At 48.8% G+C, this 15,600-nt stretch overlaps 1 protein-coding gene across 3 annotated transcripts in view; it reads left to right on the top strand.

Moving 5' to 3' along the window:
- The window catches only part of COL6A3 (collagen type VI alpha 3 chain), a gene marked incomplete at its 5' end in the record, with an annotated part of 49,633 nt that overhangs the window by 20,672 nt on the left and 13,361 nt on the right, over positions 1 to 15,600 (top strand). For all 3 annotated transcript variants that reach the window (XM_084289531.1, XM_084289532.1, XM_084289533.1), the window contains 28 exons: positions 817 to 1,416; positions 1,985 to 2,587; positions 3,000 to 3,602; positions 4,150 to 4,496; positions 4,886 to 4,964; positions 5,325 to 5,470; positions 6,864 to 6,956; positions 7,142 to 7,195; positions 8,003 to 8,074; positions 8,680 to 8,706; positions 8,829 to 8,873; positions 8,973 to 9,026; positions 9,161 to 9,223; positions 9,735 to 9,800; positions 10,376 to 10,429; positions 10,877 to 10,912; positions 11,236 to 11,298; positions 11,569 to 11,631; positions 12,272 to 12,334; positions 12,632 to 12,694; positions 12,989 to 13,039; positions 13,327 to 13,362; positions 13,464 to 13,526; positions 13,663 to 13,725; positions 14,629 to 14,661; positions 14,750 to 14,786; positions 14,899 to 14,910; positions 15,066 to 15,559. In XM_084289531.1, coding sequence (XP_084145657.1) covers positions 817 to 1,416; positions 1,985 to 2,587; positions 3,000 to 3,602; positions 4,150 to 4,496; positions 4,886 to 4,964; positions 5,325 to 5,470; positions 6,864 to 6,956; positions 7,142 to 7,195; positions 8,003 to 8,074; positions 8,680 to 8,706; positions 8,829 to 8,873; positions 8,973 to 9,026; positions 9,161 to 9,223; positions 9,735 to 9,800; positions 10,376 to 10,429; positions 10,877 to 10,912; positions 11,236 to 11,298; positions 11,569 to 11,631; positions 12,272 to 12,334; positions 12,632 to 12,694; positions 12,989 to 13,039; positions 13,327 to 13,362; positions 13,464 to 13,526; positions 13,663 to 13,725; positions 14,629 to 14,661; positions 14,750 to 14,786; positions 14,899 to 14,910; positions 15,066 to 15,559 — 3,983 coding nt within the window. The remainder of the gene's footprint in view (positions 1 to 816; positions 1,417 to 1,984; positions 2,588 to 2,999; positions 3,603 to 4,149; positions 4,497 to 4,885; positions 4,965 to 5,324; positions 5,471 to 6,863; positions 6,957 to 7,141; positions 7,196 to 8,002; positions 8,075 to 8,679; positions 8,707 to 8,828; positions 8,874 to 8,972; positions 9,027 to 9,160; positions 9,224 to 9,734; positions 9,801 to 10,375; positions 10,430 to 10,876; positions 10,913 to 11,235; positions 11,299 to 11,568; positions 11,632 to 12,271; positions 12,335 to 12,631; positions 12,695 to 12,988; positions 13,040 to 13,326; positions 13,363 to 13,463; positions 13,527 to 13,662; positions 13,726 to 14,628; positions 14,662 to 14,749; positions 14,787 to 14,898; positions 14,911 to 15,065; positions 15,560 to 15,600) is intronic.

Below are 15,600 nucleotides of genomic sequence, written 5' to 3' on the forward strand. Positions count from 1 at the left end.
GCGATATTTAGATGCTACAGGGACACCTCCACACAACTGCAAATCCAGGTCACCTTTCTGCTAAATGTGAGACCTTCTTCTGATGTGTCTAACATTTGCTATGCTCATTCACAGGGGGAAGGGAGAGTGGAAAAGGATCAGATCTTCCATTTCTGGTCTCGCTTTGAATGAAACCCATCCAGTGTAAACCTGTCCCAAAGGCATGAAGGGTACCCAACCCTAATGAGTCCCTTTGAAATCCACCATCCTACTCTATCTGTCCCTTCCCTTCAGTCAGTCTGCTTTCCCCCAGCCTCATTTGTCAGTGTGATACTCAGCAATAATTCAGGCTTTGACCTGAATTATCACTGCAGAAAATGTTTTCTTGGAAATAGCAGAAGCTAAGAGAATAATGGGATAGAAGCTGTCCTAGAGGAGAAAGCCAAGGAAAGAGGGGTGGTACCAAGTGTAAAGCAGCCCCAGGCTGTCTGGCAGCCTGCCCTGAGTAAAGAGCATCACCGAGCTACATTTCCTTGTGTGGAGATCCCACAAGAAATTATTGTTCCATGTTTCCCCTGCTCCCTCTTGCTTCTTTTTCCCTGGAAATCACTGTTCTGCGTTCTTGCACCGCCTGAGAATGCACCGAGCAGATTGGTCCAGTCTCTGGGTTGGACCCAGAGCTGCCTGCAGGGCCTCCCAGGAGAAATCACGGGGAAAGAAACAATGAGCATCCTCCCCGTGGCCAAAGGCACGGGCCAGTGATGTAGACGATGAGCTTAGCTGACCCCTGTAGGCAATGCCCAGTGCATCCTCTGACTGCTGCCTTCTTTTCCGCAGCGGGTGTGAAGAGGGACGTTGTGTTCATGGTCGACGGCTCCCGCTATGCTGCCCAGGAGTTCTACCTTGTCCGCGACCTCATCGAGAGGATAGTGACCAACCTGGACGTGGGCTTCGACACCACCCGGATTTCGGTGGTCCAGTTCAGCGAGCACCCCCACGTGGAGTTCCTGCTCAATGCCCACTCCACCAAGGACGAGGTGCAAAGTGCCGTGAGGCGGCTGCGGCCACAGGGAGGCCAGCAGGTGAACGTCGGGGAGGCCCTTGAATTTGTGGCAAAGACCATCTTCACCCGGCCCTCTGGGAGCCGTATAGAAGAGGGTGTCCCTCAGTTTTTGGTCATCCTCTCCTCCCGCAAGTCAGATGACGACTTAGAGTTCCCATCACTGCAAGTCAAACAAGTAGGGGTGGCACCTCTGGTTGTAGCGAAGAACATGGATCCTGAGGAGATGGTACAGATTTCCCTTAGCCCTGACTATGTGTACCAAGTCTCCAGCTTCCAGGAGCTGCCCAGCCTTGAACAGAAGCTGTTGACTCCTATTGAGACCCTGACTGTGGACCAAATCAGACAGCTCTTGGGAGATGTGACCACAACTGTAGGTAAGGCCCTGTCACTACCATCTGCCTCTGTGTTGCTGTTCAAGTAAATATTGCCCAACGAGGTAAAAAATTTTCAATCCCTTCCTTCTAAGCTAAAGTTTTCCTCAGTTAAAAGCAAAGGCAGCACACATACTATTTTAGGAGACCACTTTTAGATATGTGGACATTCAGCCTTAGTAACTAAATACATTATTTAATTTGATTTTAAAGTCAAAGACTGCAATGTGTGACAATTGTGTATTTAGCAGCTCTCTAGGAAAATCAGACATAAATCTGGGGCAAAACAAAGATGGAAACATTGACAAATCCAGAGAAGACTGTCCAAGAATAAAGCAGATAAGGATCTGAGTAATGCATGCTTAGATATATTAGGCAGACTGTTAACACGTGCATGCACTCACACACAAGCCCTTCTGGAGAAGCTCTACAAAGCACCATGCCTAAAGTTGGCTAAAATATGTTGTGTAGTTTTACATCACTTGAGAACAGATATCACAGAAATCCTCCTACAAAGCTTAAGCAAAGACTTGGCACACAAATAACTCTTCCTCTTCTTTCTTCCCTGTAGAAGTTTCTGGTGAGGAAAAGGACATAGTCTTCCTTATTGACAGCTCCGACAGTGTTAGGTCTGATGGGCTCGCTCACATTCGGGATTTCATCAGCAGAATTGTTCAGCAGCTCGAAGTTGGACCAAACAAAGTGCGAATTGGCGTGGTGCAGTTCAGCAATAACGTCTTCCCCGAGTTCTACCTGAAAACCCACAAATCCAAAAATGCCGTGTTGCAAGCCATCCGCCGCTTGAGGCTTCGAGGGGGTTCCCCTGTGAATGCTGGCAAAGCCCTAGACTATGTGGTGAAGAACTACTTCATCAAGTCCGCAGGGAGCAGGATAGAAGATGGAGTGCCACAGCACCTCGTCGTCATCCTCGGAGATCGGTCCCAGGATGACGTCAACAGGCCCGCTAACGTGATCGCCTCGACGATTATTAAACCTCTGGGTGTAGGAGCCAGGAATGTAGACAGGAACCAGCTGCAGGTCATTACCAATGATCCTGACCGTGTGCTTGTAGTACAGGACTTCACGGGACTGCCAACTTTAGAAAAGAGAGTGCAGAATATTCTTGAAGAGCTTCCAATACTTACAACAGAAACCCCTGGCTCTGTAGAACCTGGTAAGACTGCTATTATTCATCCTGTAGACTTTTTTGCATTGAGCATAGATAGAATTTGTACAATGTGTAAATGTCTCCATAATAACTCCTTCTGATTCCCAACAGTTTAGTCATATTGCTTTAAAGACCATTTTGAAGACTGTCTTCTTGGGCATAAAAAGAAAAAAGAAGGCATAGAATTCAATTTGAAAAGAGATGAGAATATCACAAAAACAAGTAATGTTACATGATGCATAATCAATGTGTTGTATAAACCTTTCTTCTTGTATGGATGTAAGATGGTGCCAAAGACCAAGTAAAGTTTGAAAGGAGAGAGAAAAACAAAACTATTTCACAAAGCACTAAGCATCTGAAATATTATAAAAGTCACAATGTTTAATAACTGCATTTTCTTTATATATTTATTTTTCAGGAGGCAAGAAGCAGGCTGACATTGTGTTTTTGCTGGATGGCTCCATCAATCTGGGGAGAGATAACTTCCAAGAAGTCCTCCAGTTTGTGTACTCTGTAGTGGATGCCATCTATGAGGACGGTGACTCTATCCAGGTAGGACTGGCACAGTACAACTCAGATGTCACCGATGAGTTCTTCCTCAAGGATTACTCCAGTAAGCCTCAGATTTTAGATGCCATCAACAAAGTGATCTACAAAGGTGGCCGCGTGGCCAACACCGGTGCAGCCATCAAGCATCTCCAGGCAAAACACTTTGTGAAGGAGGCTGGCAGCCGAATTGACCAGAGGGTGCCTCAAATTGCCTTCATCGTCACAGGGGGGAAATCCTCAGACGATGGGCAGAGTGCCTCCTTGGCAATCGCACAGAAAGGCGTCAAGGTATTTGCAGTCGGCGTACGAAACATCGACCTGGAGGAAGTCAGCAAGCTGGCCAGTGAGAGTGCCACGAGTTTCAGAGTGTCAACAGCTCAGGAGCTGTCTGAACTGAACGAGCAGGTCTTGGTTACGCTGGCAGCTGCTATGCAGGAGAAGTTGTGCCCAGGAACGACGGATGTTACCAGAGGTAAGCACAAACCTTTCATAACATGCTCAAGTCGCTCCCAGTGGTGGCTTTTAGGATCCAACACATTTTGATGGACTTGTCCAGCCCATATTTCTGCCTTGACGAGGTATAGGCACGTGATGCCAGACACTTCATCATATTGGCAGGCAACTTGTTCAGTGCCAAAATGAAAAGCGACGGTCCTTGTTCTGCCCACGGTATTTCTCACAGGCCAGTTGAACCCCTTGGCCATTCAGTCCCTGACATGCATGATCTGCTGGAAATAGAATTTTTCATGCTTGATCATCCAGGGTTCTCACTTGACCTTATGAGATATGAGATGTGTACATGAGATAAAGCCAGAGCACTAGTGGTTATAAATTAAGATAAAAGTGCCCTGTCTAATGTCTAACAGAATAATTGGGAAAATCCCAGGGCCTGGGGGGTCTCCTCTTTGGAGAGCTTCAGGAGATGCTGGGACGTGGGGCTGGGCACCCTGCTCGGGGTGTTCCTGCTGGAGCGGGGCTGGGATGACCTCCTCTCTTCTCCCTCTGCATTTCCCTTTCAGAGTGCGACCTAGACGTGATACTTGGCTTCGATGTGACAGACGTCAGGAACGGCCAGAACATCTTCAACGCCCAGAGGAGGCTGGAGCATACCGTCGAGTCTGTGCTGAACAGAATAACGCGCATGCAGAAGATCAGCTGCACTGGCAGCCAGGGGCCTAACGTCAGGGTGGCCATCATGGCCCAGGCCCAGGGTGGGCCCGTGGAGGGACTGGACTTCTCCGAGTACCAGCCTGAGCTCTTCAAGAGGTTTCAAGCCATGAGTACCCGCGGGCCCTATTTCCTCACGGCCGATACGCTGAAATCCTACCAGAGCAAGTTCAGGTCAGCGCCCTCCGGCAGCACCAAAGTAAGTCAAAGCACAGGCCCATGGGAGGGTGCTGGGCAGGAAAGCTGACTTCTGATATGCTCTGTTTGACAAGGAGAGTTGCTCTTTGATAATTTTGGTTGATAACGTGATTGCATATTCATAAATAAAGCCCTGACTTTTGGTCACCTGCTCGCTCCCAGCACATTGTCAAGGTCCTGCCCCGACCATTGCTGAGCCAGGGCCCATGGGCACCATATCTGGCACAGAAATCCAAAACTTGGTGGCCCACAAAGGTGGAAAGGGTGTAGCAATTTCCCCATCTCCTCTTGGATAAAGCCCTCCTGGCAAGGATGCCCGTCAGGTTGCTCATGATTGTGCTGCAAACCCAAAAAGCTCAGGATCCTGACATAAATTTGTTTCTCCCCCAGGTCGTAATCCATTTTACTGACGGTGCAGATGACTCGATGGATCAGCTGAGTGCTGCTTCAGTTGATCTGCATAAACAAGGTAGATTTTTACTCTTTAAGGAAGTAATTATAGCCCCTGTAAATGTGTCACATATTTTACCACTATTTCTCATGCATCAGCCACATTTTGACAGCAACAAATAGGATTGAATAGCAAGGATTTCAATAAATTAGCAGTGATTTCTACATACATGCATGTTCTTCATAATCTTCCTGTGATATTTTGCACCCAAGCAGCTAAGCAGGCAGGCAATTTGCACCAAAAGAGCTTGTTCTTGATCAAACAACCTCCGTTTGCAGCTGAAGAGGCAGGGAACAGCCCAGCTTCATAGCCAAGGGTGCGCGGGCTCTGCAGAGTGCCACGTCCCATCACAGCTCCTTCTGCTTTGCCCCCTTTCAGGTGTCAATGCTCTCATCTTTGTTGGGCTGGAGCAAGTGAAGAATCTCGAGGAGGTGATGCAGCTGGAGTTCGGGCGGGGTTTCACCTACAACAGGCCGCTGAGAGCCAATCTCCTGGACCTGGAATTTGAGTTGGCGGAGCAGCTCGTAAGTGACTTGGCACAGGCAGCGCTGCCTGGCTGTGATGGAGAAAACCCAAAAAGGCTGGATCTGGACCATCGCCGAGTGACACCCTCTTGGCTCCAGCCATCATGTCTCCCTACCTCATTTCTGCTTTTTACAGATGTCATAGCAAATAGAGTTAAGAGCAGATTGTGGCACTGCCCTGTCTGGTGCCTGTCCCAGAGGAGCCCTGCTCCTGCTGAGGCTGCAGAGCATTCAGCCCAATGGGACTAGGTTGAATGGAAGAGGTTAAGAAGCTCTCTACAAGTGCTGTGCCAAAAAGTTCACCCTCCATCTATATTTATACTGCTGTTTTCTTAACCTTACTGCAAGTGTGTGGGAAACACCCTCCTGCCTCGTCAGGGCTAAAGAACCACTTTCTAGGTTTCATTCCCCGAGCTCATACAGTGCCTGTATATTAGATATGGTTTTGACAGATGAAGGAGTTTTGTTTTCTTCCAGGCAAAAACTCAGAGTTTTACTCCCCTCCCATATACATAGTCTCACTTGAGTTTATTGAAATAATTATTGTCATCCCTTTTAAGTCCAGTTCCTCTCCACTTCACATCAGAAGTGATGTGATCAGCACCAGAAGCCTCCTTTTCCAGCAGGTTTAATAAAACTAGGTTTAGCCCCCAAGTACGCTATGGTAACCCCTTGCTGGGCCCTTCTGTGTAAAGCAAAGTGCAGACACTTGGGAATGAACCTTGTTTTTTGGGACAAGAACTAGTTTTCAGCCCATCCCCACGTAATCCAGTTGATTTAGGAAAATCCTTTCAAAATGTGAATGTGCAAAGCTGGCAGGAAGCATTTGTAGCCAGCAATGTACTTGGCAAAGAAAAGGATTTTTTCTTTCTAGTGGATGATGCAAAACCAAGCTGTGATTTCTCTGAAACTTTCCTTTTTTTTTTTTTTGCTGTGTACTTTCAAATTGTTCTCAGCCTGTGGGTTGCTGGTTGCAGATACTCACTGCCACAACTTTCTCTTGCACTATTCCACAGCCTGGATCTGTTTCTTTTGAGATGGGATTGCTTTCAGTGACAGGCACAGTTCTGGGGACTGACCTCCTACTAAATACCCTCTGTGACTTTCTGCTCCAGTTGTTTCCCATTTAAACCCTTTCCTCTGACATCCATTAAGAAAAGATAAAGTTGATTTGATTTCCCTAACCACACAACCTAATCTGTCCACAAACACACATCACTTTCTCATGCTGCCGTGGCTGTTTCCAGGTGGAGAGACCCCAAAATGCTGCTGGACCAATGTTATACTTGGCACAGGGGTGATTGCATGGACCTGAAGCCACGCAGGAGTTAGGGTGCTGGGGCTCTGCCAGGTTTCTAACACCTTCTGTTGTGCTGTTTGTGTTTCCCTGCAGGACAACATTGCAGAAAGGACGTGCTGTGGGGTCCATTGCAAGTGCTCAGGGCAGGAAGGAGACAGAGGACAGCCTGGCCCCATAGGACAAAAGGTGGGTCACTTCATCTGGGGTGGTAGCACCCCTGCTGAGGGTCTCTGTGTGCCAGTGTCCACTGCGGCGCTGATGGGTGGCTGACACAGGTTGCACTGGGTGATGCTGGCACGGAGCTCATGCTCCTCTTTCTCCTCATTTTTGGCCTACGAAAGAAGTGAAAAATGCTCTGTGTTCTCTTCTAGGGTGCTACGGGTGACATTGGCTACAGAGGCTATCCTGGTGATGAAGGAGGGCCGGTGAGTGATTGTCCTGCTCTGCTTGTGCTGCCCAAACTAGGGACCTCACTGTAGCAAAGCATTCAGAGTTTTTTTCACCAGATATTTTCCACTGGGGATGTGGGGGGAGGATGTGCCCTCCCCAGCTAGTGGCTGAACTGTTGGCCCAGTCCCCAGCTGCTCCTGGGAGGAGGTCAGCGAGGAGCTCCTGGAGAGCCGAGGGGAAGAGCTCCCTGTTTCTGCCCACAACAGCAACAGACAAAACGAGTCCCGTGATTTCTTACTAGCACCGTTTCATCCAAACTCTTACCTCACGAGCCCCACGTCACCCCTGGGATAAACAACCCCGCACGCATCACACCCAGAGGGTGAGGCCCAGGCCAAGGGGCCGATGGTGCGCTCCTCTTTTCCAGCACCACAAGCAGGGGCCAAGTGCTGCTGTCAGAGTAAGGTCAGGGCTGGGTTAGACACCTCTGCCGAGCTCTGAGGGGTTCTCGTGGCCATTTTTGGGAAGGAGAAATTTCACGAAGCTCTTTCGTGGCCGAGAGCTTGGCAAGGATGTGCCTCTCTCTGCCGTGAAGCCTTGCAGCTGGCCTCTGCACGATAAAAGCTGTGGGCAGGAGGTGGTGGGGACAGTCCTGCAGCAGTGGCCAGGTGCTGACCCCCCAAAGCCTGATGCTCTTTTGGCTCCTGTTATTACCATGCAGTGCTTCCACACACATGGGTTGGGACAAACCACTTTGCACGCTTGCCAAAACATGCATGTAGCAGAAGAACCCTGTGCAGCAGGGGAGCCCTGACCATTGCATTTTCCCCTCCGTGCCACAGGGTGAGCGTGGACCTCCAGGAATGAACGGGACTCAGGGCTTCCAGGGATGCCCCGGGCACAGAGGAACCAAGGTAGGTTTGGAAGGAGCCTGCGTGAGCCAGGGCTGCTGCTTCAAAGGGGATCCTCGAGCAAAGCTTCAGGCAGCAGCTGCACCACAAGCTAGGAAAGGCGGTGAAACGTGTAATATTTATGGGTAGCATTCAGCAATGTTAAGGTGATATTTCCTACCGTTTGCTCCGACAGCAGGATCCTCTGGCAGGGAGCAGGGGAGTGCATGGGCTGAGCCCATCAGTTGCAGCTGAGCTACTGAGTCTTTAAAAAGCTCTCCAGCCTTGGACTAAGGCGAGGCTCTGTCCTGCCCCTGAGGTCTGGATTCATTTAAGAAGGGGCGTAGGGAGAGAGAAAAGTCAGTGGTAATCTAAGTAATTTATTTGTGGAGAAAGAGTTATGGCTAAGGAACGGGCTCTTTTGTTGGATCAGCTGGCTAAAAGCCAGGACACACATATTTTACCTTGGCACGAATGTCTGGGAGGCAGCTGAAGAAGAAGGCTCATGCAGGAGAAAAGCAGGATGGAAAAACCCCATGCAGCCAGCCCTGGCTCTGTGCCCTTCCCCACCACCACCCACAGCAGGCAGCAATGCCCTAATTGCCCTTTTTTTTTCCTAATCTTTTTAGGGCTCTCGTGGATTCCCAGGAGAGAAGGTACGGAGCTATTTCCCCATGCCACAGCAGTGAGCACGAGGGTCTGGGTGCATCAGCATCCACCCCCCACCCCGGCTCCCCCTTCCCTTGGTGAACCTTTGCCCCTTACCTCTCTTCCACAGGGTGAACTGGGAGAAATGGGTCTGGATGGCATTGATGGAGAAGAGGTCAGTCGTTTTAATTACGTTCCTCTTTACAGAGAGTTGTTCTGCTGGCAGGGCCCTGGAAGTGGCAAACACTCTTCTAAATCATTTGTTATTTTGCAGGGAGACAAAGGCTTGCCAGGCTCCTCTGGAGAGAAGGGATCCTCTGGCAGGAGGGTAGGTTTCCATCACATTTACTCTCATAAAGGGCTAAAGGGAGGGTGGAAAGCCCCTGGGGGCTGAGGGGAAGTTGCAGCAGAGATGTCCTGGGCATCAGGGGCCACTCGCTAACCCTCCCTTCTTTTCCACAGGGTGACAAGGGGGCCAAAGGCGAACGAGGAGAACGGGGCGACCGTGGGCTCCGTGGAGACCCGGGTAACTATTGCTCAGGCATTTTCTTCATTTTCCCCGCTTGCTGCCAGCCCTGGGGGTCCCCTGCAAGCAGCTGAGGGCACACAAAGCCTCCCTGCCCCATAGCCCCTGGCACTGGGGGGGTTTCTACAAGCGGTGCCCAAAGGCAAACTGGCAGACTGGGATGCAATTGATGGATCTGCAAGCTCAAAGTCTTCTGTTGGTGCAAGGGTTTTATGGCAAGTTGGCACCGACAGAGATGGCATAGGGGTAACACGTGCCTCTTGACACCAAGCTGCCAATCACGGGTTCAATATAGTAAAAACCCTTTCTGCTTCTTTTTTTGGTGTTGTTAGTTTTCAGCTGAAAAGCTGCATCTGTCTACAACAACAGAATTATGGATTTCACCTCGTTCTGTCAAACGAAAAGAAAAAAAGAAAAGAAATGTTGTTTCTGAGCTATAACAACAGTTTACGATGTCTGACTTTCTTGTCCCACTCACACAGATGTTTCTCATCGCTCTCTTGCTTTCAGGGAGATTCAGGAGCTGATAATACTCAACGGGGAATCAGAGGCCAAAAGGGTGAAATTGGACTAATGGTAAAGTTTCTCTGTTGTCTTTTTTTTTTTTTTTTTTGCAATGGGATGGAACAGAGAAAGTAAGTGAAAAGGTGCAAGACTCTTAAATTCATCTTGCCTATTCAAAAGGAGTATTTTGTTGGAAAATGTTATTGGTTTACAATCAAAACTTCCTTTGGGAAGATATCAGTTTAGATGATGTTTTGTGTAAAAAGTGGTGTTTTTGTTTTTTTTTTTCAATGCCTCTTTGTCCCTGAGAACAGGTTTGTACTTCAAAATTAACTTCATATGCTGTTATGTATCAGTGGGGAAAAAAAATGAACACACTTACCTGGGAAAATTTCAAAACTGACTCATGTTTGGGTCAGTCCAGAATTAAAATACATCCTGAAGTGTCAGAAGGAATTTCCTAAAGAAGGGACTTCTTTGGGTCAGCTTGACCTAGCTCAGAATCTTGATGGAGAGCCTCTGCTGTTAGAGAGATCTCCAGCTATACCAGAATATCGAGTACTTTGTGTGCAGGTGTGAAAGGACACAGCTTTTGAGACATGAGCCTGCTCATCTCAGGGCTCTCACCCATTTTGCTTTTCCCTTAGGGAGAGCCTGGACCCGTGGGGCTGAGTGGCCAAGACGGCGGAGTCGGGAGGAAGGTGAGCTGAGATTTGCTGGGCAATAACTTCTTCCTTCTTGCCTTCCCACGCATTTTGTTCTGCAGTTTAAGGAGTTCAGATTAAAAGGGGGGGGGGGGGGGGGGGGGGAATAAGTCACACTCAAAAGGAAAATGCCTGGTGGTTAGCTGGCTTTTATAGACTTTTAAGGTCGAATCCTGATTTTATTCCCACCAGAGTAACTCTGCTAAGACCAGTGGGGCTACAACTGATTTACTCTGGTGAACATGTCCACATTTAGCTGCTAATTTTTAAAAGATAACAACCAAATTGGAGCAAAACCCAAGCCTGGGGATCTGTTCCTTGCTGCCACCAGTCCCTTGCAGTGGCACAACACACACTCCTGCCTGTCTATGGGCCCAGGGGAATATGAGTAAGGGGAAAGCTTATGTCCTTGCCTAACACATCCCATCATTTCTGTGCTTGCAGGGCATGGCAGGACGCAGGGGACCGATAGGAGTTAAGGTGAGTGTTTGTCCTCCCTCTTGCTGCAGTGGAATTGGGATGGATGCTTCCCCAGCCAGGGATGGTGATGCCATCAGGGCAGCTGACGGGGCCAAAGCATAAAGGGAATCTGTGGATTTATGCCCATTGATTGCAGGAGGTGGATTTCCCCTCTGTTTCTGTGCTTGTTCTTTGTTGTAAACTTCATTCTACAAAATAAATAAATAAAAACTGTTCTTCCCAGCCCTTGGTGTGGCATAAAGCAGTTTCCCATGCCCCGACATCCCTTGCCCTTTGCCACGTCCCCCCTTGCTAACCCGCTTTGTCCTGTTTTGCACCTCAAGGGTACCAAGGGCTCACTTGGTCAGGACGGGCCGCCTGGAGAACAAGGCATGAGAGGGCCACAGGTCAGTGAGTGGACAGGCATGGGAAGGCAAAATTTATGTCTTGTGTGGTAACATTTGTGTTACCTTGTCACATCTGTGTCCTCAAAGGGTCTTGGCAGCATGAACCGCTGGGAATGGGTGGGCAACACTGCACTTGCACCACCCAAGGTGTGACCTCTTTGGAAACCATCTCTCGGGTGCTGTAATGTTTATTTTCCCCTGTGGTCTGCTGTACTGCTGGTGTGTCCCTGCCCATGTGTTTTGACACTGTTTCTCTTTCCTCCTGCGCAGGGTCCCCCTGGCCAGCTCGGCACACCGGGCATAAGAGGAGAGCAAGGCGTTCCTGGGCCCAGGGTAAATCCTTCTGCTCGTTCCCAGCCAGGGACCCAATGGTGCTCAGCAAGAAAATCTTGCTGAGCATCATAAGACACAGCCTATTTATCTTCCCGATTTGCCCCCTAGGGCTCCAGCTCAGTTTCACTCTCATGTAGCACACCCTTCCAGTGCGATTCCCTCTCTACTTATGCTAAAGATTTCTAGACTGGGAGTTACAGAAAAGGCAGTTAAAGCAACCATAAAGGGGTCAGGACTTCAGGGTATGGCCCATTATGGTTTGTGATGTTTCAGGATGATGAACATCCTTTGGTGACTGGCAGGGCAATCTCAGTGACATCCTCCAGCCTTTGAGACCAGAGTACAGCTACAGGGGTCCCAATAATTTATTTCTCCCTCTGGCCATTTGCCCTAGCAAGGTTCATGGCCATAAAACCAGGCATTTCTTGCATTTCCCTGTCCTGAGAAGGACTTTGCCTATGGCATTTCCTAACCTTGCATTTCCTAACCGTGAATTCGACTTCTGAATTTCCTACACTGCTTTAAGGGGCACCAGCCCTAGTATTCAACACACGATTTATACGGTGACTCAGTTCAGTAGTTTCAGGCACCCAGTTTTATGGACTTGTTGCCAACATGCCTCCCCCTCTTTCTGTTCCAGGCTGGTGGTGGGCCACCAGGAACCCCAGGAGAGCGGGGCAGGATTGGTCCCCTGGGACAAAAGGTATGTCTCCATGAGCTGTGGACATCAGCAACTAAAACAGTAATTAGAATAATCCTATTCTGGATAGGAATGGGCTTTAAAAAATACTGGAGATGAACATCTTGGGGCAAATTTAACTCATCTCCATTGGCTTGCATGGTGTGGACTAGAGCAAGGTCTGTGCTCTGGCTGCTCCTTTAGGCTCCTGTTTCGCTGAGCAGAGAAGTCTGTGCAAAGAAACTGGTGCTGATGGGGTGGAGAAGGCTTAGATTTGCCTAGAGGTTTAGCACTTGCTTGAAGAGGTGCTCCTTTTTTCAGGGCGAGCCTGGAAACCCTGGACCCAAAGGGCCAAATGGACAGCAAGGCCCACGAGGAGAGATGGTAAGCATGGCCATGCACTCACACCTTCAAAGCTGCAGGTCCCAACCTGCTCCCTATTGCTCACTTCCACATGGGTTTTACACTTTGCACATGTATGCTAGGTAGGCTTCAATTCACACTTGTATCTTTAGCACCACTTTTTTCTAGTTTTTCCCCTAGAAGTAATTTTATCTGTAGAAGGGCTTTTCAAGTGTCTGTGGCATCAGTGAGTTCTTCCTCTTAATATTGCTGGTTCTGTGAGCTTTAAGCCAGCCACGTATGACTGAAACCAATACCATTTGCTTTCCATTTTAGGGTGATGATGGCCGAGATGGAATTGGTGGCCCGGGTCCCAAGGGCAGAAAGGTAGGTGTCTGCTCAGCACTGACATGAGTTGTCACGGACAAAAAACTAGCCAAGAGCTCTTTGGACAAGGGCAAAGCCTAGGTGAACTCAGAGAGGTTCAATTTAGGGACAAAAATTATTCCTAAATGTAGCCTGGTGAGAAAATCAGGCAAGATTCTTCAAAGCCATCTGCCTTTGTCTTGGTTATGCCACTGTATATCATCTCCAAGGAGGAGGTTAATCTGTCTGCATTATCAGCTTCATTTTGCAAAACCCTGTATTCCAATAAACCCTTATGTTTCTTTCAGGGAGAACGTGGCTTCATAGGCTACCCAGGCCCCAAGGTACAGTGTGGCCCATGAATGGCTCATTTTCCAAACAATGTCTCTGTGACCTAAAGACTTGTGCAGATTTAGAGCTTACATTTCTGTTTTTCCCCACCCAGGGCGGACCTGGTGACCGAGGTGGTGCTGGAGGCCCTGGCCCTAAAGGAAACAGAGGCCGCAGAGTAAGTTTGTGGCACATTTTTCCCCCTGTTCATAAATGACCTGAAAGATTTGCACTTCTCCCCCACCTTTTGACCCATGCTCCTGCGAGTCCTCCTGCAGAGACTCATGGAGAGGGCTTCTCTGTTCTCTTTCTAGGGAAACGCTGGAGATCCTGGGACACCTGGCCAGAAAGGAGAGATTGGATACCCTGGGCCATCTGTAAGTGCTCATTTTATTGTGGGTGAAGCCTCTGGCTTTTCCCCCGGAGAGCCTCCTGGCTGCCTCTCTGAGAAACACGGTGGTCCCTGTGGGTGCCAGGAGCTGAAAATCATGCCTACTTCCATCTCCTGCTAACTGCACCTGGGCCAAAGTCCTTTTTACTTTATGTGCCACTTAGAACTTCCTCCTAAGAAGATGTCAGATCTTAATTTTCTAAGACCTCAAGGAAGAAGTACTTAGTCTCTTACTGTTTCCCTAGCACTCTAGAGAGGCCAAGATGACTTGGATTGTGTGCACATGAACTTACAGCACCTTAAATGTCCCTTTTGGCTGTGGTCTCAGCTAGGTATATTCCTCACCCTCCTGCTGTTGGAGGTGTGTTATCAGGGCATCATCAATTGGGCCAAAAGTGATTTATCCCCGCTGTAGGTGGCATTGCGCAGAGATACCGCTCCTCCTTTGTGTCACCTCCTGACCTAGTGTCACCTCCCTCAGTGCTGTAAGGATGGAGGAAGGCAAGGAGAGAAACCTTGTCTGTCTCACCCTTGTCTGGGCTTAAATTATCCAAACTGTCCCTGTGCCTGTAGCCCTCATAAGGTGGGTGTGAAATCCCCTGGGTAACTGGGAACTTCAGAGGCATTGACCCTTCAAGGAGGAATGTGTCTTACTCTACAGCCAATGTGGGTAGAGTGGCATTTCTGGCATAAGGGATCTGACTTGCAATCTAGCACGATTAATAAGGAAGGAAGAAAATAGTTCTCACCGTTCCAGGAAACCAAACTGAAGACAGGCGGGTTTTTCCTTAACTTCTTCATGATCCATGGTTAAACAGTCATTCCATCTGGGTTCATGGGACACCCTGAAAATACACATTGCACCATTATTATTTTTTGTTTTTAACAGGGATTCAAAGGTGAAAAAGGACGATCCTTAAGTGTAAGTGTAGCATTGTTTCTGTCTTAGTTTGAAATATATATTTTTTTCATTTTCCCTTTCTAACAATCTTTCATTTTCTTTTCTAAAGCAATGTGATCTTGTGCAGAACATCAAAGACAAATGCCGTGAGTACATCAGTGCCTTGCTAATTCCCCATTGCTACCCTTGTCTGACAGCCATGTAACATAAATGGCATTGACTGAACTGTTTGTTTTTTTTTCTCCATCTTTTCCACAGCTTGCTGCTATGGTAAGTCACCATTAGTTCTTTAAATCCTGATGTTCTGGACCCTGAACTGTTGTTCTCCCCACATATGTAGTATGAATGATTGACTTCCACTGAGTACGTTTGGACCCTGACAACTGTCTGGGGCATGTTTTGTTCCCAACACATCTTTCTGGCAGGTCCCAAGGAGTGCCCCGTCTTCCCAACTGAGCTGGCCTTCGCTATCGACACCTCCTCAGGCGTCGGGAGGGAAGTTTTCAACAGGATGAAGCAAACCGTGCTCAGGGTGGTCAACAACTTAACCATTGCTGAAAGCAACTGCCCCCGGGGTGCGCGGGTGGCCCTGGTCACCTACAACAACGAGGTCACCACGGAGATTCGTTTTGCTGATGCCAGGAAGAAATCAGCCCTTCTCCAGCAGATCCAAAACTTCCAGGCAACCCTCACCACAAAGCCACGCAGCCTGGAGACCGCCATGTCCTTTGTGGCCAGGAACACCTTCAAGCGTGCCCGAAGTGGGTTCCTAATGAGGAAGGTGGCTGTCTTTTTCAGCAACGGGGAGACGAGAGCCTCCCCGCAGCTCAACGACGCCGTGCTGAAGCTCTACGATGCTGGGGTCATTCCTGTGTTCCTCACCAGCAGGCAGGATGCGGTTCTCGAGAGAGCTCTGGAGGTTGGAGCCGTTTGCTTTTTCTTTCCTTTTCTGCTTATGAC

This window comes from Netta rufina, assembly GCF_964035555.1.
Source record: "Netta rufina genome assembly, chromosome: 6".
Lineage (NCBI taxonomy): Eukaryota > Metazoa > Chordata > Aves > Anseriformes > Anatidae > Netta > Netta rufina.